The 27,567-nt window shown below is 31.2% G+C and overlaps 4 protein-coding genes across 5 annotated transcripts; 3 read left to right on the forward strand and 1 right to left on the reverse strand.

Annotated features, from left to right (window-relative positions):
- Positions 1–3,646: 3,646 nt before the first annotated feature.
- LOC113867373 (glutaminyl-peptide cyclotransferase) lies at positions 3,647–11,262 on the forward strand. 2 transcript variants are annotated; one of them, XM_027502655.1, is made up of 11 exons: positions 3,647–4,003; positions 5,284–5,340; positions 7,021–7,056; positions 7,897–7,961; positions 8,760–8,823; positions 9,354–9,471; positions 9,638–9,735; positions 9,853–9,923; positions 10,267–10,294; positions 10,471–10,525; positions 10,940–11,262. In XM_027502655.1, the coding sequence occupies exons 1-11, from the start codon at positions 3,752–3,754 to the stop codon at positions 11,062–11,064; spliced, it is 969 nt and encodes a 322-aa protein (XP_027358456.1). In that variant the 5' UTR covers positions 3,647–3,751; the 3' UTR covers positions 11,065–11,262. The 2 variants fall into 2 exon arrangements, with proteins under 2 accessions (XP_027358456.1, XP_027358457.1); XM_027502656.1 differs by lacking the exon at positions 5,284–5,340 and having other exon boundaries at positions 10,940–11,224.
- Positions 11,263–12,015: 753 nt separating this feature from the next.
- On the forward strand, positions 12,016–15,624 carry LOC113866630 (probable serine/threonine-protein kinase At1g01540). Its single transcript, XM_027501445.1, has 8 exons — positions 12,016–12,125; positions 12,772–13,077; positions 13,883–13,987; positions 14,064–14,186; positions 14,285–14,446; positions 14,626–14,749; positions 15,210–15,416; positions 15,499–15,624. The coding sequence occupies exons 1-8, from the start codon at positions 12,016–12,018 to the stop codon at positions 15,559–15,561; spliced, it is 1,200 nt and encodes a 399-aa protein (XP_027357246.1). The 3' UTR covers positions 15,562–15,624.
- A 770-nt stretch (positions 15,625–16,394) lies between these two features.
- LOC113867743 (probable polygalacturonase) lies at positions 16,395–19,721 on the reverse strand. Its single transcript, XM_027503194.1, has 6 exons — positions 19,623–19,721; positions 18,838–19,170; positions 18,079–18,199; positions 17,804–17,978; positions 17,648–17,718; positions 16,395–17,095 (listed from the first exon to the last, which is right to left on the reverse strand). The coding sequence occupies exons 1-6, from the start codon at positions 19,653–19,655 to the stop codon at positions 16,395–16,397; spliced, it is 1,434 nt and encodes a 477-aa protein (XP_027358995.1). The 5' UTR covers positions 19,656–19,721.
- A 4,249-nt stretch (positions 19,722–23,970) lies between these two features.
- LOC113866631 lies at positions 23,971–24,647 on the forward strand. The gene is made up of 2 exons (XM_027501446.1): positions 23,971–24,340; positions 24,388–24,647. The coding sequence occupies exons 1-2, from the start codon at positions 23,971–23,973 to the stop codon at positions 24,645–24,647; spliced, it is 630 nt and encodes a 209-aa protein (XP_027357247.1).
- The last annotated feature ends 2,920 nt before the right edge of the window (positions 24,648–27,567 follow it).

The following is a 27,567-nucleotide window of genomic DNA, read 5'->3' on the forward strand; positions in this document are numbered from 1 at the left end:
AAATGATTAAGAATAAGATGTACATAGTACGGAGTTAAAATTTTTAGTGTGTTACAATTTGGTATTAGAGCAGTTCATTCAAAGCAGCCTGGGGTATGGGATTAGTTCATCGAGATGATGTGTTATTGATTAGGAATTGTTTGTTAATACGACCTAGTGGTTGTAAATTATTTGATTTGTTGAGATGTTTGGAATGTTTATATGATTTGAATTTGATATGAAATGTGTTGGAATGAAAACTAATATGTGAAATTTGATTTTTATAGAAATAGAACTATGACAGGTAGACATAGACCTGCTGGTGCTACGAATGAGATTTTGGCCCCATGACGCAAGTCTTAGAGACCTTAGTGCATAACCAAGATGCGGAGCCGGCAGAGTATCGTTGACTTTTTTTGTTCATGGAAAATTTAATCCTGAAGATGCCTAGAGGTGGATAGCGGATACAAAGAAAATTTTCAATGCGATGGGATGTCGAGAGGAGTATAAGGTGGTTTATGCCACCTTTATGTTGGGAGGAGAAGCGAAAAACTAGTGAATGTTTGTCAGTCAAACTCTACTACAAGAAGAAGGGTATTTCAAAATTAATATGTATCAAAAGTTATCATTGGTAATCATATGAAAAATTTACCATATCAAATACACAAATTATGAGAAAAAAATAGTTTAAGAGCCAAGACACGAGCAATGAATGGACAATGGGGACTATAATATGTATGAATCAAGCTATTAAAGAAGCCTTTGAAAGTAATTGAATTTGTTAAGCAAATTCATGCAATGACAAATATTATTGTTGGAAGTTTTGTTAAGATAATTTGTAAGAGACTGCAAATTTTAATGTTACTAGCCTTTTTTGTATGATAAAAAGTACTACTTAAAGTATATAGTTTAATTAATTGCTTACTTAATATATTTTTTTACATGAATACTATTGTCATAAATTTAGAGTTTGTTTGGGAACACATTTTAATTAACCTATTATTAAATAAACTATTTTGTATGAATCATCATACCTTAAATTTGTTCATAAAATTTTATATAATGAGCTATATTAAAAAACTTATCGAAGTACAAAATAAAACAACAATAGTTATAAATATTTGCAAGCATTTGAAAATAAAAAAATTGTCATTAGAATCAATTTAAGAAATTTGTTTTGAAATTTTGATAATAAGATAGAGTAATTAAAATGTTTGAAAATAGCATCATAAAAAAATTGAAATAAATTTGACGACCTTCCATCTTATTCTATTCATTGTTCTTACAAATGCAATGATTAGTTAACTATTTTATGATAATTTAGCTTAAACTCAAATACTTTTGCTGAAATTATAAAAAAGGTTCAATATCATTCTAAAAAATACTAGTTATACCATTAACAAATGAAAGATGTGTTATTCAACAAGCATTTCAGCTATTTAGTTAAGATATTGAATATTAAAAAGTTTTACCGAATACATTCTTAGAGTTAATGTTAACTTTTATAATTTATAATTGCAATGTATGTCCAAATTAAAATTATAAAATAAAAAAAATTTAAAATTCATACAAAAATATACTTTTTATACTTTGTTATTTTGAGTTTGAGATTTGTGACCATAACGTATGACGTAATTAAGTAATATGATATAAAATGAATTAAATTGCATTTAGTTGAACTATTGGTATTTTATGGTGATTAACAAATAGAAAAAAATCTATTTTAATTTTAACTTTAAATATATAGTTTAGGTGAAGATAATAATGAGTTTATAAAATAAAGTAGCTAATAATTTGTTATTTTGTTATGTAAATGATAAAGACTTACTATTTCACTAAAGCTAAACAGACATCGCTTAAGCTGTAAATATACCACTTAAGTGACTACGTCCCTAGCTTAAGCGGGTTATGTATCGCTTAAGCTTATAATACTAGCTTAAATTAACAAGTTTAAACTTAAGTGATAAACACCTAGCTTAAGCAAAATAGATATAGCTTAAGTAAAATAAGTATAGCTTAAGCGAATTAAATAGAGTTTTAGCAAATAAATTCTAAGTTAAACTAAAAATATCGTGCTTAAGCTAAAAGTATTAGCTGATACTTGTGTGAAAAATTATGCATTGTTCTAAAATGTAATAAAGAGTTAAGCTACATATGAATAACTGAAGCAGAGATAAACTACTTGAAGTGGATTTGTTTTCTATGCCTAAGGCTTTTTGTATGATATTCAATTAAGTGATTATGTATGCGCTTTAGCGAAAGTGTAATGGTAAGTTGCGAAACTACACACATTTTCTTTGCTGATTCAGGAACAACCTTGAAAGATTGAGATTGTATAACTTCACACTGAACTTATTAAAAAAATTGTCACTAAGCTATGACATTTCATGTTTTAAGAAAATGTTTGGAACTTTGTGCTTGCCAAGTATATTTTATTACTATCATTTTTATTGATCATAACATAAATTTAAGCCTATTTATAGAAAAATAATTAATATTTTTAAATAAAATATCACTTTAACCGAGGTATAATTCACTTTAGCTAAACTATATGCTTAAGTAAATTGTAATGAGTATTTAGATTAATCTCTATCTTAGATTAGCTTAAGTCACAACTGATACCCTTAAGCGAATGTGTGTTAGATTTATATATATCTTTAATTTGCTTAAGCGCATGGGTTGTGGCTTAAGCTAATTTTGACACAAAAAATTTAAATTCATCTCTATCTAAATTTAACTTAAGTAGATAACTCTAGCTTAAGCTAAAATTACACTCAAGTGAATTTTAGCGTTTTTCTGATTCAACAAAATCTCTTTAGTTATTATATCTATTCTGATCAAACCAAAATGATAATTTTTTAGATAATTGAGATGAGTATATAATATTTTCAAATAGGAAAACCTTACAATTGAAAGTATAACAATAAAAAAGGAAAATGATTATATAAGTTTAGGATATATATGAGAAACGAGTTTGCATATAATTAAGGAGGAGAAATAAAAAAGAATTATAATAGAAAAAAAAAGAAATTAAACAAAACTTTACGATAATATTAATTACTTGACTTCATTAAATTTTTTATGTTGAATATATCTTTTTAAACTTTTATCAAGTAAATTTGAATTATAATTATTCTATTTATCATTGAACTTTACATTAGAAACACAAAACAAATTCTTAAACTTCTTCAAAAATAAAAATAAGAGTGAATTTGAAAAAATATAAAATAATTTCATGTGAATAAATAATTATATTTTTTTTAACTTAAAAAAATTATGTTAAAAAAATAGTATAAAAGATTAATATCTTTTAACTATAAAATTTATTAAAACTTAATTTTTAAATTTTTAAATCCTACTCTAACAAATTATTTTGCTGAATTATTTAATATACTACTTCATGCCAGTCTTCACCAATATCTTATAATTAACCTTAAAACTTTATATAAACACGTTTTTTATTAAAATTTGTCTCTCGCAATCCTTCAATGCAAAATGCTCTTTCTATGTAAAACTTCTGACAATCCGAACCTTCTGATCAATTTTGAGAGTAAAACGACATAGTTGAATCGACTCCCAAAGCCAACAGCGGGGCCCACAACATCACAATGATCGTGCCGACCCCAGATTCACCCAAATACCAGTCAGTGGCAAGTTCTTGAGAAAACAGACAAATAGCTGGCGCAAGTTAGCGCCATCGCTGACCTGCCTGCCTGTCCAGACAACGTGCTATCGTGCGCCTCTCTCTCGTCCATGAAGAACCGGTGCTTCCATGGGAACCAAATCACTGAAGAGGCGATTTCGTGAGCCGCAAAACCCTCCCATGGCTGGCTCGCCTCCTCCGCGCCGCAAGCCTCGCTTTCACGTCACAGCTTCTGTGCTCCTGTCCGCTTTGCTCGTCGTTTCCGTCATCGCTCTCTTACTCCTTTCGTCGAACAAGTGGCGGGCGCTCCAACGTGCGGTTTCCTACGAAACTGTCACTGTCGTCAATGCGTTCCCTCACGATCCACAAGCCTTCACTCAGGTCAATTTTATTTGTGCATAATCTGCTTTCGGTTTTGGTGTTTTTTGTTTGTTTTTAATGTTTTAGGGGGTAACAAGATCGATTTCGAAGTTACAAGAAAACTTAAATGCCTGTTTGGATTCACGCTTGAATGGTTATAGATCCACGTTACTAGTTATGTTATTCGCTGGAGTTTAGATTTATGTTTACAAGTTTTTTTAACGAGTTTCTTATTATGTGTTTGAATTGACATCAAATTCACTTAATGGTGGATCCATTTCAACATTACAAATTATAACTTTCACACTAAAATGTGATATAACGTGATTTTGACTAGTTTCAAAATGTACACTTAGTACATTGTTGGCATTGTTATCATCCGATTTAAAATTGAAATTTTATCTGAGTAACTGGTCAACTGCTACTTTCATCTCGGTAACTAAGTATCAAGTTCATGCTAATTTTTGAATCCAGAATGGCATGCATGGTAATTATGAAACAGCATATAAGTTTTGTCCTTTCAGTTATTGTTTGATGTGGCTGGGGATTCTTTAATTTCATTTTTCATTTATTTAATTTTATTCGTTTGTTTATTGATTCATTTGATATTTCAATTCAACTTTTAGTTTTTTCTGGTATAACAAGAAGTGCCAAGGAGTTGACAAACAATTTTGATAAAATGCTATGTTTATGTTCACCTGATGGTTGGTGAAAAAGTTGTTAGGGTCTCTTTTGTTCCATGCGGCTATGGGGTTAGAGATGTTAACTTGGGTCTTGGTTTAAATGCGAGAGGGATATAAGAAATCATCGCCATAACTTTTTTTTATTTTTCAAAAGGGAAGTGAATTCAAGGTTAGGTATTTTAGTTAAGTCATGTAGGAAATTTGGTGAAAACTCTGGGTTAAATATCCTGTTGTGGAAATCTCGTATTTATTCAATGAAAAATGGTTATAAAAAAGAAGCCATTATGAGGTCTTTTGAAAGAAATTTTAAACCTAAAGTTTCCAAATAGGCTGCTTGTAAGTCCAGTGGATTTTCAATTGAATTTGAACAAACAGTTGGCTTCTGTCTGCAAAATGAAATAAAGGTTATTAAAAAGAAGCCATTATGAGGTCTTTTGCACTTGGTCTTTCTGATATTTGCAAATATTCAGCTTTGTGCTAACGAGAGAGTTTATGAGATAGGTAGTCAAAGTTTGCATCGCATCATAATGAAATGCCAAGACGTTGGTTTGGGTATTGTTTACTTTGTTGCTAAAGGACGGAAAAAATGGCTTTTTCTTCTGCTTCTTTTGATTTCAGGGCCTTCTTTATTATGAAAATGACACCTTTTTTGAGTCAACTGGGCTTTATGGGAAGGTAATGGTACTCATCTTCTTTACCTCGATTGCCTTTTTCTTTCTCCCTTTTCTTTCTTTAAATGTTTAGCTTTTTGCCTTATTTGTTTCCTTTTCACAGTCGGAGTGGAATGAGAAAATTTGTTCATTCAGTCATCGGCTTCATTTACATCAATTTGTTCATTTTGTTTAAAGAATGTCCATAAAGTTTAGATGAAGGTTAATCTTGGTGCACTGCTATAGTTTACTACCTTGTGACTTGATGGTTATGGGTTTCTGCAGAAGAAACAACCTTTTTGCTGTTGGGATAAGGCTGTGCACATCTGATCCTCTGCCCTACCCTACAATGGTAGGAGTCTTGTGCACTGGGCTGCCCTGTAACAATAATATAGGATTTAGTTGGAATGAGTAATGTTATAAATTGAACATCTAACCCTCCCTTGTGCATGATAGAGTGGTTTGTGAGCTAGTGTCTCATTTGCTTTTGTAATTTGTTAATATTTCTTCTGATCCTTATAAAAGAATTAGGACTCTGTATTTTTGGGTGTTTTCTCATGTAAAACTTATTTTTAGTTACCTACTCATTCTCCTACACGACGCATATTTGATATTTTTATAAACCCATCTGGAAATTTGAAGCTCCCGAGGTCAAATCCTTTGTCTACACTCTAGAGTGCTGATCTTAACTGGATTAACACTAATGACTAGCTACAAAAGCACAGACCTCTCTATGTTTTGTCTTCCACTATGCGATTTTAGTCTGGAAACCAGGGATCATCTCTTTTTGCTCTGTTTCACTGTGAATTTTCTTTAGAATAAGCTGTTTGTGATTTTTGGTAATCATGGGGTATGCCATCTGGATTTGCCTTAGTTTCTCCTTAATCCTTATTAAGGGGTTTGGTTATAGAAAAGAAGCTAATGATCATGTGGCAGTGCTGTCTTTGCTGTGTTTTCTGGTGTTTATTGCTAGAAAAGAATGCGTAGACTAATGAAGGTCACTTTTTGAATCTTGTACTTCATTTGGGATAGGGTTACTTTTTTTAGCTTCACTTTAGTGTTGTGCTCATGTTTTCTTTGAGGTGTCTCTTTGTTAGACATGCAAAAGAAATTGCATACTTTCCTACGTGACTCATTCTCTTATGTTTTAGTTTGCTCATTTCTTGTGATAATGTCTTATTCTCCTTTCTATTCTTCTATTTTTAGTTAGAAGAATTTATTTGTTTCAAAAGAAAAATGATTTTCTATTGTGGTCACTATGTTCTTATCAGTGGTTAGTTACTAATACTGTATTCTATAGGAGTTTCTTTCATATAATTCTAGATGGTTAATTCATGACTTCCTGTTAATTCAGATTCTTCATAACTTGGGTCACCTTTTCCTGGAATTGCCATCATGATTAAAATCTTATTCATTCTGAAAGTATTGTTCTTTGCAATGCTTTCTCAATAGTCATTTAAGAATAACTTATGCTTAAATGTAAGATGGAATATAAATATAACCAGTACTGGTGCCATCTATTAGGTAAGACTAAAGTGTTTTCAAGCTTTTTTTATTGTAAAATTTATTTTGATAATCATGAATATGATTCGGTTTATTTTCTAATTATATTCTAATTTTTGTTTTCATAGACATACTATTAATGTTATTTTTAATGTAAACTATTGCATTTAACCTTTTAATTATTATTTATTTGTTGTTTCAGTCATCAGTCCGAAAAGTAGCTCTTCATACTGGGAAGGTACAGACAGACCCCTGGTTCTTGAACTCTTCCGTGTACTTGTTCTTATACTCAATTGAATTCTATTATTCTACTATTTTACAAATGACAACTGGTAGACATCAAACAATACTGTTATGTCCAGAGACAAGTTCTGCTATTATGCATGTCGTTGTCATTGCAAGTTTATAGACATAGTTGCTCTGACAAGAATTGATTATATACTGAAAGGCATTTATACAGTATGAGCAATTTTAGACAAGGAAGTCAGGTCAATGGTTAATTGCCAGGTTGCTTGCTGCAGTTTGCTTGTTCATGTTGACATCAATTTCAATAATGGATTAAACTTTACTCAATGTTGTTTCTGGATCAAGTTACTTGATATTTTTCTTTAGTTTTTCCAGTTTTTTATGAACACAATGTTTCCTTCACTGAAGTGATTTCTAATTTCAATATGAATCCTACTTTGAATTCAGGAAAAGTTATTACACAAGGTAGCAATAGCATGCTTATTGTTAGAATATATGAAAATATCTTATAATATTTTGGAGTGAACAGGGTGTCCCAAAAGCTTAAATTGTTAATTGACAAATGAATGATTTTATATGATATTTCTAACATGTTCCCCCATGCAAGTGTCCCTTGGGCTTGAAGCATGGGTAATGCACATGTCCACCTGCCTCATGATGAAATTAAACTTTTTATTAGAAGAATGGACTTTAAATCACTTGGTCATAGAGGGTGTGATATTGTGTCATGAACCAATTTTCCCAAAAGCTTGAGATGTTAAGTGAAGACACATGAATGATTTTATATAGTATTTCCAACATTTCTTATATTTATTATTTGTGCTACATGCAGGTTGAGAATCTTAAGCAGATGGATGATTCTTTATTTGGGGAAGGTTTAACTCTCCTCAATAATAGGTGTGAAATGCAAATTATGTTGCATTTTGTTTTTTTAATGTGAATTACTAACTTAATCAAATCTTCTACTGCCAATTAATTGAGAGATGGAAAAGAAAAAGGAAAAATTGACCATGTATTTCAAAAGTTGTTTCTGGCTGAGTATAATCTTTTATTGCTGTTTCTTTCAGAAAGACAGGACATTGTCTTTAATCTTTTGACATTTCCTTCTTCTACCTTCTAAATAGCTTCTGTGGCATCAATTAAAACAGATAAAATATTACTGTATAATTTCTTTAAACCAATAAAATATTACTGTATAATTTCTTTAAACCACTTGAAAATTGATACATTTTTTTAGCCACTTATTGAATTGTGTTGAAATTAAGGGTTTAAAAATACAGTTTCCTATTGCTTGCTGTTAAATGTAAAAAGCTGATTGCAATCATGCAAGAGAATGAGCCTATACTGTGCTCTCATGTTGTTTGGTATGATAATAAGTGATTACCTGACTTTATCTTTTTATGTAACTTTTAATTTCTGTTGGATTTCAAATTAATCTTTGATAGTTCTAAAACACTAAATATTTGTCCATTTTTGTGGTAAGACTTGAAAACTGCATAGTGACTGGTTTTCTTCAGTGTTGCAATTTTATCTCATTGCTTCTGAATGTTGTGGGGGAATGTTCAATTGCTTACTTAATTCTATCCAGATATAATGTTTTTTTGGCTTAAACACTTGATAGAGTCATTTAGTTATTTCTACTCTTACATGTGATGTTTGGATTTCTTTTAATGTTGTCTGTTGCACTTTCTGTAGGCTCTTCCAAGTAACGTGGTTGCAGCAAACTGGTTTCATATATGACCTGAAAAATTTAAGCCAAGTTTGTTGCTTTACTTTCTCACTCATGTAATCTTTTGTCTTTGTCATGGTTTGAATAACTCATACTGTTTTGATTCAATGGGACTCTACAAAGGAAAGTGACAGGATAATCAAATTATGGTTGATTTCTGTCTTTGGTATTCTGCACAATTATAATCTCCTTAAAGTTTGTACTGTATAATCCTACATTTTTTCATTTTAATTTAGTTTTATTAAAACCCTAAACTGATTTGCTTCTTGGAAGGTTGATATCATTAAAATAAATTGAATATTCATACAAGCTGTTTGTATGTAATCTTGGCAGTGTGTTATGCTAGAGTTGATACCCAGGTGTTGTTTACATGGAATCATTTTGAAGATATCAATCTTGTTTTTGTTGTTTGGTAATTTTTACTGTGATGCTCTTCAATGCTGTGGGGAGAATGCTCCAAAGCACCTGTTAATGTAGCTAGCCTCAATGCTTCCCACACTTCTTGCCATCTATGCAAGTTGGTTACAACCCATGTAATCCCTCTTTTACAATTTTTGTAGCTAGGGACATTTAATCATGATATGAAAGATGGTTGGGGTCTGGCAACTGATGGAAGAGTCCTGTTTGGAAGTGATGGAAGTTCAGCATTGTATCAAATTGATCCTCAAACTTTTAAAGGTTTGTCTCTCTAAGGAAATTCTATTCCTTTCCTTCTACCATTTATATGAAAAACCCCTTTACAAAACATTTTTGTGTCTAGTTTTCAAACTCGACAATACTTTGTTTAGTTTGTCTGTTTTTACCTTGCATTTTAATGGAACTTATTTTGTGCTCTTTGATGTAGCTGTATCAAAACAAGTGGTCTACTATAAAGGTCATCAAGTACACAATCTCAATGAATTAGAATATATTGATGGTGAAGTTTGGGCAAATGTTTTTACGGTATGTATTTGTGCGATCATTTATGATTGTAGTGGGAGAAAGTACGTATGCATGATGTCTATGGTCAAAGGTTCTCTGTTAGACTGGATTTTGTTTGAGGTTGATATTTCTGTGTAGACTGACTGCATTGCAAGAATCTCTCCCAATGATGGTGGTGTTCTTGGATGGATTCTCCTCCCAAATTTAAGGTATGACATATTTTTCCTTCTCAGCATGAAAACTAATTACTTACTGTTTACATGTCGTTAATAATAAATAAGTGAAGTAAATCCCCAGGTTGGTTTTCAACCATTTGCATCCGTCAAATTGGGTCCCTAATGATTTTTATTCAGAGCATGACAACAATTTGGTCTAGTAAGTAGTAAATTTGGACTGTGATGCCAAAATTTTGGACATCGATTTTCATTCATTGCATGACATCATTAGGGTCACATTGATTAATAATTTTTTGAGGAACCAAATTAGAGGTTACTTTCATAAGTATCTTTGTATATTTGTTGCTTAAAGTTACATCTAATCTATCATATGCAGGAAAGAGCTTATTGAAGCAGGCAATCATGTAAGGAGCTAAACCTTTTCACGTCTAGATATAAGATTTTTGTCCCATTATTCTGTGTATACGTGTTGCGTTTCTATATTGCACTGAATCAACTTTAATTGATTGAGATCAAATTGTCACTAGAGGTAGTTGTTACACATGATTAATTGCTTATGTGTTGATCTATCATATTTTAGGGTATTGATGTTTTGAATGGGATAGCATGGGATGGTGAACAGAAACGGATTTTTGGTAAGCTCCAGTGTTTTATTTTGTTAAATTATTTTGACATTTGTTATTCAAACATACTATTTCCATTTCATCCGAGATTGTTTTTTTTTTAACTATTATTGTTAACGAGACATCTATAAATGGTATGCACAACATACCAAGTTCAACAAATTAGATGTTTGGATTTCGGTTGAAAAGTCCCAAACCACGGTTTTGGACATCCCAACTGAAATCAAAACAAACACTTGATGTTTTACTTGAAAATGTTAGAAATGGTATGCACAACATACCAAGTTCAACAAATTAGTATGTCAAAGGTTTTATTACTTTCCAGTGAGGAATTCCCTAGCAAGCATCAATAAACGAAAGTTAATGTTCTTGCTTTTGCCTGCTTCCATTCTCAAAAATTCTATGTAACCCGTGCCTTGCTTGCAGTGACTGGAAAACTGTGGCCAAAGTTGTATGAAATCAAGGTTTCTCCTATAAAGAAACCAATTGAAGAAGGCTTCATTGAGCAGCTTTGCTTGCGTAGGCCTTTCAATTTCCATGATTTTAGTTGACCAGTAATTACTTTTGTACTTTTAATCCCATATCAATTTATCAGTTAATATACTATTTTAGTCTAATATACTCGGATAGCCACTTTTTTGTTACTTCTCCTATTCCATGTAATACTCTCTATTTGAATTTTAAATCGAAAATTGAGATCTGATTTTTTGGTTTACCTTTCTTCACATTTGGTAAACCAATCAAACTTCATCAAGATAGCGTTTTTAAGAATATTATCAAACGAGAGCATTTTTTAGGTTTAATTATTTTTTAATCATGCCAAGTGATTCTTTTTTATATTATGCGTTTAATTTGTTTAATTTTATATTAATTTAAAAGTTGAATATATCATAATTTATTTATTAATTTTATTTAATATAATAAAATGTTTATTATTAATAATTATGTTATTTACTAATTTAAATTTATAAATTAAATTAAAATTTAAGATTATCATTCAATTTTATTTTAATTATTTATTTAATTTTTAGTTTAATAATATTTGTGCAATGCATGAAAAACTAACTTGTTGAAAAGAAAATGGAAGAGCCAATGTTTTAATAGAAAATATTAAATTAGTAAAATAAATTTTTTGGCAAAAATATTTATTTTTAATTGGTGATAATGATTGCTTTAAAGAAGAAATATATTAGTGAGTATCTGATGCAATTGTAAGGATTTTTTTTTTAAATCTATGCAAAACCAAAAATATAGAGTTAGAGAATCAAAAAGATTGTGTGCGCGTGTGTATGCAAGAGAATTGCAAATTAAAAAAAAATTAAAAAAATTAAAGGTAAATGTCATAACAAAATAATAAATTATCATATACAGAAGGAAAATACTCATATCACAGACGGTGGAGACTTGTTGTGTAGATGGGTCATGGGACATCAAATAATCATTTTTAATGAACCGAATTCTGCAATATTCTAGTTAATGAGACATTCGTTAGGGGATTGTTGATGGCGTTGTTTTCACTTCTATTTAACTCTCTACCCTTCTCTCTTTATCAAAATGATATGCAGCAAACTAGCAATGTAGCATACTACGCTTCTCTGTTGATTAAATTCTGGTTAGTGGTGAAAACGGTGGGAAAATATGATCTCAGCTTTTTTATCCACTATATCCGGTGGGTAGTTAACACCTGAAAATTTATCAAATTTTTATGTTCAAATAAAATCAATTTCATCTGTTAGCCATGGAGTTAAAAAATCATTTTTTATATTCTTTAATAAAAAAACCACACTTTCTGATATAATTTATGGCTAAAATTAATTTGAACACGCACCTTAATTATATATTAATTTTATCAAAACTGCTTTAATGCAATTTTAAAACAAACCACCCTTTATCTACTAGCTTTTAACGGAGCCAAAATCGGTTCAAGCTTCAATTTCCAATTTTCTCTGTCATTGTGCAGCTTCAGCTATCTTTCCCATTTCTTCCATTGTATCATCATAGATTCATAATCATCATGAAAAGCAAGCTTTCTATATTATCAACCCCATTCTTTGGCATCCCATTATGGGTTTTGCTAGTAACTTCCACTGCAGCACTCATTGTTGTGACATGTGTCATCCTATGCTTTTACTTCATTTACAATTCTTATAAAAAGTCGTACAAACGCCGTTTTTCTTTACCCAAATCAGTAGCATGCAAGCACCACCCTGATGATTTTAGCTCTTCCTCACTTGACAAGAGGTTATTATCAGCATCAGGGAAAAGAACTTTGAGAAGTTATCATCAGATCATAGTCATGAGTCGGTCCTACCAAGCCAGTTTTATCCACTTGCAAAGGGCATTGCAAAAGATGGGTATCTTAAAGGTTTGGAATCAAGTGGTAAATTCTGTCCCATAGCCAATGATGTGGGTAAGGTGTGTTACGTCAGCCTTAAGGAGATAGCGGATGCTACAAATGGATTGGCTAAAGAAAATGTGATTGGAAGTGGTGAAAATGGGATTGTTTATCTTGGTTTATTGCCAAATAATAGACGGGTGGCTGTGAAGAGATTACTGTGTGACAGGTACATTGTTGTTGCTTAAAATTCAAAATGATTTAATCTCCAAGCTTTTACCATTTATATTGGTATAAAAATCAAAAGCTAATTCAGTTGACTATGGGATGAACAAAATATGATTAATTATTAACAACTAACAAGAAATTTAACTCTTTTCTTTCAATGATGTTTAGAATTTGCTTTCTATCATGATTTCAATATTACTTTTCTAAATTTATGGTTTTATCAATTTAGTAAACACAGAAGCGAGTTTGTTTGAGCTGAATTTAATCAAAATCGTCAAGTAGGTTTGTCACACACAAAAGTATAAGGTTACTCATGTTATGTTCTGCTCGGCCAGATCATTTTAATGTTAACAGTTTTCGGTTTACTAAAATTTTATACTATGCAAAGTATCTAAGATCATCAATGTTAATTATTGTTATTTGCATACAGTTGAGATTTTGACGTGTTAATCTGGAAAATTGTTTGTTCTAGTTTGGTTTGATTGACTCTCGACTTGATCAAATAGACAAAGGTCTAGTTTTAACAAACATTTCCATAAACAGTTAGAGAGTAAAAAATAGAGGTAAAATAAATCAAAAATATTAAAATCAACTTACAAAAACTTTCTCATCTAACTTCACCTAAAGTTAAGGTGCATGACTTGATTTTAACTTATAGTAGAATTTGGATTCATTTTACATCTCTATTTCTTCTCCTACACATGCTTATCAGGTTGTTTACTCAATCTAGACCTATTTCAAACTCAAATGATACAAAATATGGCAAACAAGTATATTATGTCTCTAATTGTTTACCCGATTCATAGTGGCCAACCTGAGGAATATTTTGCATCTCAAATGGAAGCAATTGGACATATAAAGCACAATAACCTGGTCAAATTGCTTGGATACAATTCTGAGGGTGCTTGCAGGTATAAACTAGTTTTATCTGAAACAAATTGTGGCAAATATTAAAAATATTCAACACCAATGTTCTTCTTCTCACAGGATATTCATATCTGAATATGTAGAAAATGGAAATCTGCATTGTTGGCTTCATGAATTTCCTGGACAAATCAGCCCTCTATCATGGGATATCAGGTTAAACATTATCGATGATGTGGCAAAAGGGTGAGAACTAGATGTCAAATTTGTATGTTACAACTTTAACCATAACATAAAAAGTTTATTGTTAAATGATATGATCTAAGGACAAAGCACTTATGCAGACTGGCATACCTTCATGAAGAAGTTAAACCAAAGATTCTCCATGGTACCTTAAAATCCAGCAATATATTACTCGATCGCCAATGGAATCCAAAAATATCTGATTTTGGCCTTGCTAAGGTTCTCAGTCCCGAATGGAGTCACATTAATTGCCAAGCATTGGGGTAAGATTTTTTTTTTTCTCCTGACAAAATTCTGAGATTATTTTTTCCCTCATTAAGTATTTTGACATTGTATGAAAGCTGAAGTTATCACATTTTTCTTTTTGGTAAATATTTTCACATATTATTTGATATAACTAATGATCAATTTTAAAATTAATTTTTATTTTCACATGGTCCAGTTATGTAGCTCCAGATTGTCATTCCACTAGCACCTTCACTGAGGGTAATGACATTTATGGTTTTGGATTACTTATTATGGAGATTATAGCAGGAAGGAAACCATTATATCACAGTCTACCCGAGGTACCGCTTACCAATATTGCATTCATCAATTGGTGGTTTACATTTCTGCTTACATACTTGCTTTACTTCATATATGCATATCTGACACTGATGCGTTCGAATGCTTCACCGATGCATATATATAAAGTATCCAAGCCTTTATAAGAGAAGTTATGGAAGTCTAATACAACCAGATATGAGACGTAAAAGCATGTATAAGATAGAAACATCATCTCTTGATGTACCAAAAATGGAAGCTGTCTTCTTTATGAATGACAATCAAGAAAGGAATGAGATTGATAATATTCATATTTAAAAACAATAAAATGTGATTTGTGATGATAATGATTTCTAATTTTTATTTTGGTTTCAATAATATCCAAGAATTATATCTTAGTTTGGATTTAAAGAATTTCAATTTTATATTTATCATGTTTAACATACCTTTCAATTAATAATTTCAACACACTCCAAATTGCAGGGTCATATAGTAGATTGGTTCAAATCAATGATTTCCAATGGAAAGATTGCTGACGTGGTGGATCCAAAATTGCCTGAAAAGCCTTCTTCCAAGGAACTTAAACGGATTATTTTGGTTGCTCTACGATGTGTAGATCCTGATGTAAATCCTAGACTCAAAATGGGAGATGTGGTTTGCATGCTTGAGAACAACATACTTCTTTTTGAGGTAATTACAACCAGTTCTTCATTGTTTAAAAATATTCGTACTTTAGACCTGCTTTTAATTCCCTCTTCCTCATTTATTGAAGGAACACCGAATTGCCATGGAGATTTGTGAAAACAGTCACTCTCCACAGAGTCAGCAAAGTTAGGTCATATATATTTAGAGAGAAGTAGAAGGCTAAGCATCAGCAATCACTACCAGTAAATGGCACGAAATTTACAATATGGTTCCTATTAAGGCTATTGGCACACAGAACATGAAATAATTTTTCAATATTTTCATATAGTCGTGTTACTTGAGCATAATTTATTGAGTCAAAAGTTAATGTACTGAGATCTGAAAAGAATTTATCTTTCTATTCACATTATTAAGCAAGGCGACTATTCATCCTATGAATGTGTGCGCACGAGAGGGACTAAATTACAAATTTTTCAAGCATCTCTTGCTCCTGTCCAATATGTTTCTAGTATACCATAGTGTAAAATAGGACCAGACTCTGATTATATTTTGAGAAATCTCCTTAAAAGGCAAATTAAATCTTGTTCAACCAGGATAATGAGCTAAACAAAGCTGTTAAGTAGTCATAACAATGTAAACCAATTGGCTGTGTATACACTATAATTTCAAGTGAGTTTTATGCCACATAACAAATTGTAAATGAGCCTTGCTAACTACTGCCCTGAAGACATTAGTTAAGGAATCAATATACACATTAGGATGCGTTAGAAATGTGTACTGTGGCACTGTAACAGATCCTCTATTGCATTAACGTCAACCTTGCATGGACCAATGCAATTCGATAATTTACGTAAGGTAGACATGGTATAATACTGATTACAGAGTATGACAATCCTAACATTTTGGTAATAAGAAAAATAGACCATGCCTGTAACTTCCGTTTGATTTCATTTTCTACAAACTCCTATATGTATGGCTATAGTATTTACTATATTATTAAAAACCCTATATATATTCATTCTCTCAGAAGAATTTAATAAAGGAACAAGTCTTCAGCTGAACACTTTCAATGGGCAATTCCTCATCTGGATAAGGACACTCAATTTTCTCTTCCTTCTGTGGCAACAATTCACAAGGCTTAGGATAGACATCACCTGTAAGCCCTTCAACATTGGTGCAATTCCATTGCAATTTCTTTGCCTTTGCCCCACTATGGATAGTCACGTTAGAAATACAGATTCCTGTAAAAGGGTCATTAGGAATTCCGTCAAGTCTTGCTGAATAAGTGACATTTTCTGCAATCACATCTCTATAATTTATTCCTGTAATGTTGGGAAGTGCTTTGGGATCAAAGTCAGGGTCAGGGTGTGATCCATAAGAACCTGTCATCCAAAACACATATTTCATTGTGTTCAAGTTCATTCCTTTAACAAATATGTCTTTAACATATGCTCCTCTACCAACTGCAGTTTTGATTCTAACTGCCGATTCAGTATTGATTGCTGTGAGGTCTTCAGCTCTAACATCTTGGATTCCACCAGACATTTCACTGCCTAATGCAATCATAGCACTATCAGGGGATACACATTCAAGCCTTTTAATTATTATGTGTTTGCTTGGCATTCCAAATTTGATTCCATACTCATCCCAACCACTTTTTACAGCAACACAATCATCTCCAGATACAATATAACAATCTTCAATTCTAATGTTGGTACAAGAATCTGTGAAGAAGGAGGATATAATTACACAACGGTTGAAATTTTGACCAATTTAGTTAGTAACAGTATATAATAACAAGTAAAAAATTGTGAACCAAATTAACTGCATCCACTACTTAAGTTTTGCAGCATGTTGCAAAGTTGAAGAGTAAAATGAAAGTTCTGTACAAGTAAAAACTCAAAGTTAATGGAGGAATGACAGTAACACACTCTTCAACATATTTCTTCTTCTGATTGATCTATTTTTCAAAGAGTCAAAGCTATTTTTAAAATTTGACAGGTAAGTGTTTGATTTTTTAAAAATAGACCAATCACAAGGAGTGTGTTGAAAAGAATTTGTTGATAACATCTTTCAAGTTATTGGCACTTGTAATCTTTGGGACTAAAGTGGAGGCTTATTCACTTTCTTTTCATTATAAACAAGTACAGAATATATCAGTATTATATTCATCAGCTTTACAAAAAAAAATCTCTTTCCCTATTGTTTTTTCAATTTCATTCTGTTTTCCATTTAAAGCTAGTAGAAATAAGTATATAAAAGAAAAATAAAAATACCTGGGTCTATTCCATCTGTGTTGGGAGAGTCAACTGGTGCGATAATGGTCAACCCTTGAATTACAATATTACTGTAGACATAGGGAGTAGTAAGTATAACAGAGAACATTGTGCATCAAGATCAACCATCGATGAAAATGAAAATCCTTGTCAAACCTGCTATAAATTGGATGGACAAACCAAGATGGGGAATTGATCAATGTGAGATTTGATATCTGAATTTGATCAGAGAACATAATCTCAATCATGTATGGCCTTGTGAGTTTCAATTCATCCTTGTGGAACTTGTCCCACCAATAAGATCCTTGCCCATCAATTGTCCCATTGAAACCTAATGAATTATTCACAATAGTTAACATTAAGAAAAACTTCCAATTAGACATGACTTTTAACAGCCTATAATAGTGGTAAGTGATGGAGCTAGTAGTTACCAGTGATTATAACATCAGTGAGGTTTGTTCCAAAAATTAGACTACTGAACCTTCCATCAGGAGCATCCCTTCCTCTTCCATATGACGGTAGCACAGCAAGTGTAGGCCACTCTGATTCATCCTGTCAATGTTGACCCATGGTCAATGAAAGTGTCTATTCAGAAGAAATAATAATAATAATAATAATAATAATAATGAGGATGATGATGATGATAAAAAGAAAAAGCTATAAATTATGATGTCAAACACAGCTGAACTAACATTTGCCAAGAAATCAAATTTGTGGAAAAAGTGAATGGCTAGTGACATGCAATTAGGAAACCAAATTCTAATGGATGTACTCTGTTAACAAATAACAACTGCCTTGTATCTTCAATTAATGAATTTTACAATAAGAAATTGGAAAATCATTTTTGCACCACCAAAGTGAGACATCTTTTGGTGTCTCCTTTGAATGCAGTTAGTATTTTCTTATTATGCAAAAGTTCAAAAAGTGAGAGAGATCTAGAGATAATTATATACGATGTTACATACAATATTAATTTTTAGATGTTCAAATAACAAAATTGTATAAAATATGGTACACGTGCCATACCAGAAAGAGATCATATTAAATATTTCACAGTTATACATAAACACAATTTTCTAACCTCACATTTCAAATAAACATGACATGATTGACCACATGCTGTAACATGGGGCAGTAAAATATTCTGCAAATTTAACACCAAAAAAGGGGAGGGGGACCGAGAAAAATACCTGGGATGCAAGAATGGTAGCTCCTTTTTGGAGAAAAAGAGTGAAATGGCTAGTGAGATTGAAGCTTCCTGTTAGCCATTTCCCTGGTGGAACAACAAGTAAGGCTCCCCCATCATGTGCATAATGACTCAGATTGCTTATTGCATATTGAAAGGCCTTGGTGTTACATGTTTTGCCATCACCAACACCACCAAAATCAGTCAAAACCGCAGTGTGTTTCCTGCAACTGATAGCTGGGTACTCAAGCTCATCCAATCTACCAAATACTCTGGATTCAGCAACCCTCAATCCTTGTAATCCCAATAACAAAACTGTTATGATAACCCCAAAAACCTGTAGAAAACCAGAGTTTATTTCAAACACTAAAGCAAGGAAATCTTCATATTGGCTAAATGACCAGACACAACAAGGGACAAGTTTTCATGTCCTGAGCTCATAGTTTTATTATAAGGTTTCAACTTAGACCACAATATTATGGTTTCATAGGTCTTCACAACCGCAATTGTGACTACATCAATCACATTTTTCTGCAATTTTATACATTTCACAACAGTATTGTAACCACAATTTAAAACCTTGAAAGTATATAAAAGAAATAAGCAAAGGCACAAAAGTGGTTCAAGTTCCAGAAACCAAAAACGATTAAAATACTTGAAAACAGAAGTACAAGTGTGCATTAGGAATAAAAAATATACATATACCAATAAAATTCAGAGCAAAACATTGTTTGTATCTCAGAAAAGCTCAATGCACACGTAAAGAAAAAATAAAAGAAAAACAATTACATAGGAGTTACTGAGTTTTGGACACGGCTTCATGGTTTTGACTGTGACTATGATGTTTGTTTCAGTTTTCTTTAGAGGCACCGAGGACAAAGATAAAGAGGTCATATATATAAAGAGAATTGGTAATGCATATATCAGAGGAGAGATTATCGGAGAATTTCTCGATCAAGGTGATTTTCAAAGCTACATAGAGTGTTGAAAATTAATAACGGTCACATAAAGTATATAGTTACGTGTTAGGAAAGCACAGTATGGTCACATGTAGTGGCGGTTATAGGCAAAAGTGTTTACGTGCATGGGAATGTACTATGATGTTTTCCCATTTTTGAAATCTTTTTTCCATCCATAGACGATTTGAGAGGATATTTATGCCATGATAGTTAGGTTTGCTTCTATCTTTAGCTCCTATGATTTTATTTATGTATAATTTTAATCTATTTAATTATAATTATTTATTTAATCTTCTTAATTTATTAACTGTTCAAATTTAGTTCCTCGTGTTAAAATCTCTCTCAATAATTTGTAAGGTGTATTATATTATTGATTTCTATAAATTAATAAATAAAATATATAAAAAATATTTGAAATAAAAATAATAAAAAATTTGTATAAAATTTAATAAAATCCTCCATAATTTATTTATTTTACATAGTTTTTCTTTATGATTCTATACAAATCTCTTATCTTTATTGTATTTCTATCAATCATTAAATACAATTTTAGAACAAGAGACTTAATTTAAATAATATAAAACTATAAAAAATGACTATATATAATTAATATTAAAGAGAAAAAATCACACATAAATTAAATTTAATAACTAAAATATAATTAAGCATAAGGAAATTTTGAAAATTTACTTGATTGTTGGAACTTTTTTAAACAGTAAATTGCTTAATTCTAAAAGTACTGGACGACTCTAGTAAGAATATAGCAATGACATGACAGAAATGTTTATATAAGCATTTGGTTTGAACATAAAGTACTGTTAAATAAAATAAAATACTCTTTAAAAATGTTAGGATTCATTCCTTTTCATACTGGAATTAACTATACCTGATTGAGCATTCAATGGTACACAACAGGTGACCAACCAAATTTGAATTTGACCCTTTCTTTTTTCATACAGTGTAAAGAAAAGAACACAAAGACACTAATGGAGGAGACTCCCCGTAACTAAAGGCAGAATCAAGTTAGAAAGCAACATGAGACAAGGCATGCTTTAAATATGGGATCATAAAATGAAATTATACTTTAAAATGATAAAATATGGAATCGTGATTATTGACTGAAAAAATAACATAAAATTTTAATAACGTTTTGATTTTTAATACAATTTGTTTAACCTGTGTAATTTTAAATACTACATTGTTAAGTAAAAACATATTATATACAGGTTATTATCATGTGATAGTATGTGAATTTTAAACCCTTCTACTGCGTTAAAATATTTTTGCATAAAACTCTGGTGCAATTTCATTATTCTTTTTACTTGTTAAAAGAAGGTTAACGCTTGCATTAAAATATTAGACTTCTCTAATCAGTTAGTATGATCATGAGGAGAAAATTGTCTTTTACTAGTTCTTCCCTCACTTATTCGTATTAAATAGTTCTGTCCTATTTCTACTTGAAACGGTCAACCAGTGTAACGAGAAACAATGAAATTGTTTATTATTCAAATTATTGATTGAAAAAGTAAATGCCCCCTTTAAATAGCCAATATTGAAGCCAACAATTGACGGACAAATTGACCATGACCGACAAAGGTTTTTATATGTTTAATAATAGTTTCGTTCTTATTTATAAGAAAAATATAGTTAATTTATTAATTTTTAATAAAAAGTAGTTATATTTATAATTTTATACTTTAAAATATAATTTTTTTAAAATTATATACATGTAAAAAATGTTTTCGTATAATTAAATGATGTATGTATGTGGGAAGAGAATACTCTCCATTTACTTAGATAGTCCATTAGAAGAGAGTAAGTGTGTATCTATCCTTCATTTAAAATGAATTAAGTTCGTAACATATTTTAATTTAAATTAATTAACTGTCTTACACGTCAAAGAAGAATTTCCAAAAGGCTGCAGAAGAAACCAAATCTAACAAACTTGTGGCGTTTCCAATTAAACTATGTTGCTTGAATACATTGTTGTCAGTTTTTTAATTGTTTGGGATATTCTTTCATAAGCCTCCAACTATAGCTTTCTTTGAGGGTTTTTTTTAGTTATAGAGGAAAGCTAAAAAAAAGAGATGACAAACTAAGAAAAGAAACATTGCAAGAATGGAAAGCAAGATATAAGTTTAATGAATTTAATGAGAACTCTCTTTTCAAGCTGCTAGGGACCATGATAAATTGGTGTCAACTCAACATAATATTGTCAGCCACACCCACTGATGCAAGATAAGGTAAATAGCCCCTTTCGAGCAAAGGCAAGGCTCCAACAAAAACAGTAAATTAGTCAAACTTTTTCTCCGCTATTTCATTAATAAGAAATGGTAACATATAGTGGGAATGGGTTATGCATTTTGCAGATCAAATGCCACATTGGCTTCACGAGGAAATGTATGGAACGAAAATAAAAAGGAATTTCTGTTAACTAATTGCATCTTCTTCGTCATTCTTTGTGGTCTTCTCCTATTGGGCTCGCTTGTGTTTATCAGTCTATTATCCATGTTGTCAACTTTACCAGTTCCTGGGCCCAAAACATCTTTTGCCTTTGTATCACTCACACTACCCAAGAAGCCACTCAACCACCTCCCAATATTGTTCCTCAAGATACCACCATAACTAACTAATCTCCCATTGCCTTTGGAGTTTCTATCAACGTCGAGTGCAACTCAACCAACATCAAGGCATTGCCATTTGGCCCAATGTTCAATCATATATATATATATATATATATATATATATATATAAAGTTTAGAAAGAGTTTCCTTTAGAGCTAATTGTAGAAAACAACTTGAGTTTCAACATTCTTGCCTTAGATCTAATATAATAGTTGAGGGATCTTGTTGATGGGCTTAATTGTTATAGGTACAATTGTGAAGTTAGTGTCTATAGGAGATATCATATTTATTTTGCATGGTTTGAAGCATCTTTGGAGTGTTTGGTTGGGTAAGTTTTTCCCTTCTCAATCCTTACAATTAGCACAAGCTAAATTTTTATTTCATTGGATATTATTCCTTAGTTATAGCTCTCAATACAAAGATTTGTTTCACCATCAAGAAAAAGCTACATATCTTGTCATGTTTGCTTTGATAATTCTATTTTACCTTACAAATCTTCATATAATCTTTTTCTATCATACCTTGTTACTCCAATCAATGTTTACTCTAGACACTAACTTCACAATTGTACCTATAACAATTAAGCCCATCAAAAAGATCCCTCAACTATTATATTAGATCTAAGGCAAGAATGTTGAAACCCAAGTTGTTTTCTACAATTAGCTCTAAAGGAAGCTCTTACTAAACTTGATTGACTCAATGTAATGAATGAAGAATATGTTTCCTTTTTTAACAAACAATACTTGGACATTTGTTGACTTGCCACTCAACAAATCCCCAATTGGATGGAAATGGATCCTTTTGCACCAAGTACAATGCTAATGAGATATTGCATAAGAATAAAGCTAAATATGTAGCAAAAGATTTTCACCAACAGCCTAGTTTTGACATCATCAAAACTTCAAAGCCAGCACATTAACATCATTAATGCCATGTTTAATGGTATCTTACTTGAAGAAGTATATCGTCCAACTACCATGATTTCTCTAAAGGTGACAAGCACAAAGTTTGTATATTAAATAAAACGATGTACACACTTAGTTAAATAGGACCCCCAAGAGATTGACAATAGAAGTTGGAACAAGCACTCACCTCACTTGGTTATTTAGCTGCAAAAAAAGTGTTAACTTCTCTTTTCAGGCATTTTTTATCTACGTCTACATTCTTGGGTATATGAATATTATAATTACTGAAACTCCCATCTGAATCCAACTTCTTATATCATGAATGAACTCTTAATTTTCTCTTAATGACCTTCATCCCCTTCGTTACTTGTTTTTTATATAATGTATGTCAATTTATGCACGTTGTTTACCTTGGTTGACTAATTCCTCACTTGTTTGAATCTTCAATGTTGTATCTATCTTATTGTTACGTTAGAATAGGAGATCTCACTTTTCTATTACAATAGTTTTGGATACAAGTCATTTTGTAAATTGCCTATATATAGACGTACGTGTACAATATATTATGTAATGCAAATTATAATTTCATAAACCTTTATATGGTATCAAAGAGCCTTTAGCCTAACAAGCCATCTTCGATCATGTTTCAATGGTCACCTCCACCCTCACCTCCTCTTCTTCCTCAACACCTCCTATGGAACTCAATATAGCCACAACACTACCCATCAAACTTTCCTCCAACAACTATCCCACATGGTATAAGCAAATCACTTTGGTACTTGATGCTAATAATCTTCTTGTTTATGTTAATGGCACCTTTGAATGCCCTTTTGCTATAATTGACATCGGTGCAACTGTTATTGAAAATCCTGCCTTTCTCCAATGGAAACGTAAGGACAAATATATTTTTCTTGCTCTTTTGGGATCCTATGGCTCTGATGCTCAGATTGTCACATCTTCTACCGCCTCTTCTTCTGATGCAATGTTGAGACTGACCAAGACTTATGCCAATCATTCTCGTATGCGTGTTATGTCCCTTAAAGAATGGCTGCCTTTATCACCAAAGGTGATTTCAATGTCTACAATTACCTTTGTTCTATCAAGTTCATTATTGGTGAGCTTGCACTTATTGGACATCATGTTAATGATCTTGACCTTATGATTGCTGCTCTCAATGATTTTGGTCTTGGCTTTCGTGAATTCAGTGCCTTTATTCGTACCTGTGGATCTCCTTTCCTGTTTGATGAGCTATACCATAAATTGGTTGATTATGAAATTTTTATTCAAAGGGATGAGCGTCATCAACATGTTTTCCTTGTCACTTAAATCTTGCTTCTCGCACGTCTTTCTCTCATGGATGCCACAAACAACCCACATCTTTTCCTAGCGCAGTCTCCTTTGGTCACAGTAATCTTTCTACACCCTCTGGTTCTACTTGTCGCAACTCATGTTCAAGCTCTAATCTTGTATACCAATTTTGCGATCATCATGGGCACACTGCCTAAACTTGTTACAAACTTCATGGCTCTCCCTTTAACCATCCACGCCATCAAGCAAATATGGTGCAAAAGGAAGCTAATCTTAAACCATATTGGTTGTTTGACTCTGGCGCCTCTCATCACATTACTCTGATCTTGTCAACCTTTCTCTAACTCGTGAATATACCGATAATGATTAAATCGTGGTTGATAATGGTAAAAGACTATCTATCACTCGTAGCAGCTCTACTAAACTTTCAACCTTATCCTCTTCTCTCCACTTAAACGATGTTCTCTATGTCCCTGACAATTCTCAAAAATTTAATTTTCATATCCCAATTGTGTCAAACTAATTTTGTCCGTTGAAATTTTTTCCCTGACATTTTCAAGTCAAGGATTTGAGCATGGGCGCAATTCTGCTTTGCAAAAATAATCAGAATAATGTGTACAAGATTGCTTGTCAACCATCCCTTCCCCACTCTCATCATGTTTAGTGTTCAACTCCGTTATCCTCTTGGCACAGTCGTTTACGTCACTTTGCCTCTCATATTCTTCATCATGCACTCAAGAAAAATAATATCTCATTTTTGTGTTTGCCTGTGTATTGTTTATTTTGTCTTTCTAATAAAAGTCATAAGTTGTCATTTGCCAAGTCTACTTTATCTAGTGATCACCCTCTTGAACTTATTTATTCATATGTATGGGACCCTACCAGCACCTTGTAACGTACTCATTTTTTCTAAATAGTTAATTTGTTAATGTAGTTATAAGTTAGAGTATAATTCTCAATTTTTTTAAGAAAGTAGGGATAGAATTAACATGAGATGCTTTAGATAAAATTGTTAAGTATACTTTTAAGAAATTTTAATAATTTTTAATTTTAAAAATTTCAAGTTTCAAAAAGTGTCCATTGGTACTAATTAAAATTGCTTTACGAGGCTAAAAATAGCATTTTATTTTAAAAAATATTTATATTCTAGTTAGAAACATTATTTGGAGTATAAAAATAATTTTTTTGTAATTATTGAATTGTTTTTATATTTTTTGGTTAGTTTTAAGTAAATTAGTTATACGTGTAAGTAAAAATTTGCGTAAAAATTTTTTTTTGGCATAAATTGAAAGGGAAATTTTTTTATAAATATATTTAATATATTTCATGATTTTTTTTAAATTTTAAGATTTTTATCTAATTGTTTCAATTAATTACAAAAAATTAGTGAAATTCCTATTATTATATTATTATTTTATTACTTTTCTTACTATTTACGATAAGATCAACCAACCAAACCTCAATTTTTTTCTCTTGTCTGCTGTGGAGTGCTCTTCTTCTCCTCTTAAAGGTTTTGAATTTCATTGGCTCTAATCTTTTGATTTTCCAAGTAAGTTAAAAAAAAAATTACTATTCTGCCTATTTTTATTATTTTGAACACTTTGAACTGATTGGATTTTTTATTTTCTTCCTCTTTTTGAGTGTTGGAACAGTGGCATGAGGGGTGAGATTTTGCCCAAAGTTTTTGCTTCTAAGTTATGTTTAGTTAGCTTAATCCTTCTATGGTTTATAATAGATTTTTATTTTTATTTGCTAAAAATGCACTTAGGGGTTCAAAACTTTTGTTTTAGAGGTGTTGTCTCAAGAATGTAAGAGAGAAAAATAATTGTTTTTGATTATCTCTATGCTCATATTATTTCATTTAAAGTATAGGAAACAATTGTAGGACTCTTAAGTCACTTTTGCAAAAATTGGAAAATGGTAGTTTCAACCCTAGTAAATGGGTGAATGATTAAAGTCTCTTAACATTGATTATAATTTTATGTGTGATTATTTGGTTAGGATTGTGATTTGAAAAGTGGTGGAAAGAAGACGTTATTGAGAAAAACCGGTATACACTTCAAAGTAAGGGAAGACATATTTATTTTTCAAGAGTATAGTATAAAAACGTTGGGAGAATGAGTGTTTTATTCCTTGCTATATACGTATAAATTATTTGAAGGCATTTATAATTATTACCATACTTAATGTACAAATGTTTGATATCCCTTCTTGAGATTGATTTTATATGTGATGGTGTTTCTATGATAATTGTTTTGTTGAATTTAGTATAATTAATTGAGCTTATGATATGATGTCTTAGATGTATAATGGTACATTCATGTTGAGTGCGCATATAGAAAGTATGTTGAAAATTAAAAAGAACTGGAGACTTGTGAAACAAAGATGTTTAAAAAAAAAGGAAAAAGATTTGAGGTAAAATTTGATGGGTTTTGAAAGTTCTGAAAAGTGTTTTAGAAACTGAGGAATGGAATTGTAGCTACTTTTCTTCTTAAGAAAATGATTTTTTTTAACCTTCTTTAAATTCAGATGGTTTGATTCAAAATTGTACCCTTAAATTAATAGTTTTTTGTATATTTAAAATAAATAAATAAATATATATGTATAATTTAAAGGATTTTAACTCATTTTAAAGTATTATTTTAAATGAATATTTTGAAATGTGGTGATAATTGGAAAAAGGTATTTGAGAGCCATTGGAGTGGCTGGAAAGTTGAGGAATGTGGTGATGATGAGTCTCTGCTTAAAATTTGAAGTGTATTAGAATTTTTTGGCTATTTTGTAAAGAGAAAAAAATTTAAAAATATCTGAATTACAGAGAAAACTCTACCGGATTGTCGGTGGAATTTTGAAATATATGTTGTTGATTGAAAAGAGAAGTTTAATACCTAATTAAAAGACTGAAATTAGGTTCATGCATTATAAAGATGTGATAATG

Source organism: Abrus precatorius, unplaced genomic scaffold, assembly GCF_003935025.1.
Source record: "Abrus precatorius isolate BTA unplaced genomic scaffold, Abrus_2018 Scaffold5, whole genome shotgun sequence".
Taxonomy (NCBI): domain Eukaryota; kingdom Viridiplantae; phylum Streptophyta; class Magnoliopsida; order Fabales; family Fabaceae; genus Abrus; species Abrus precatorius.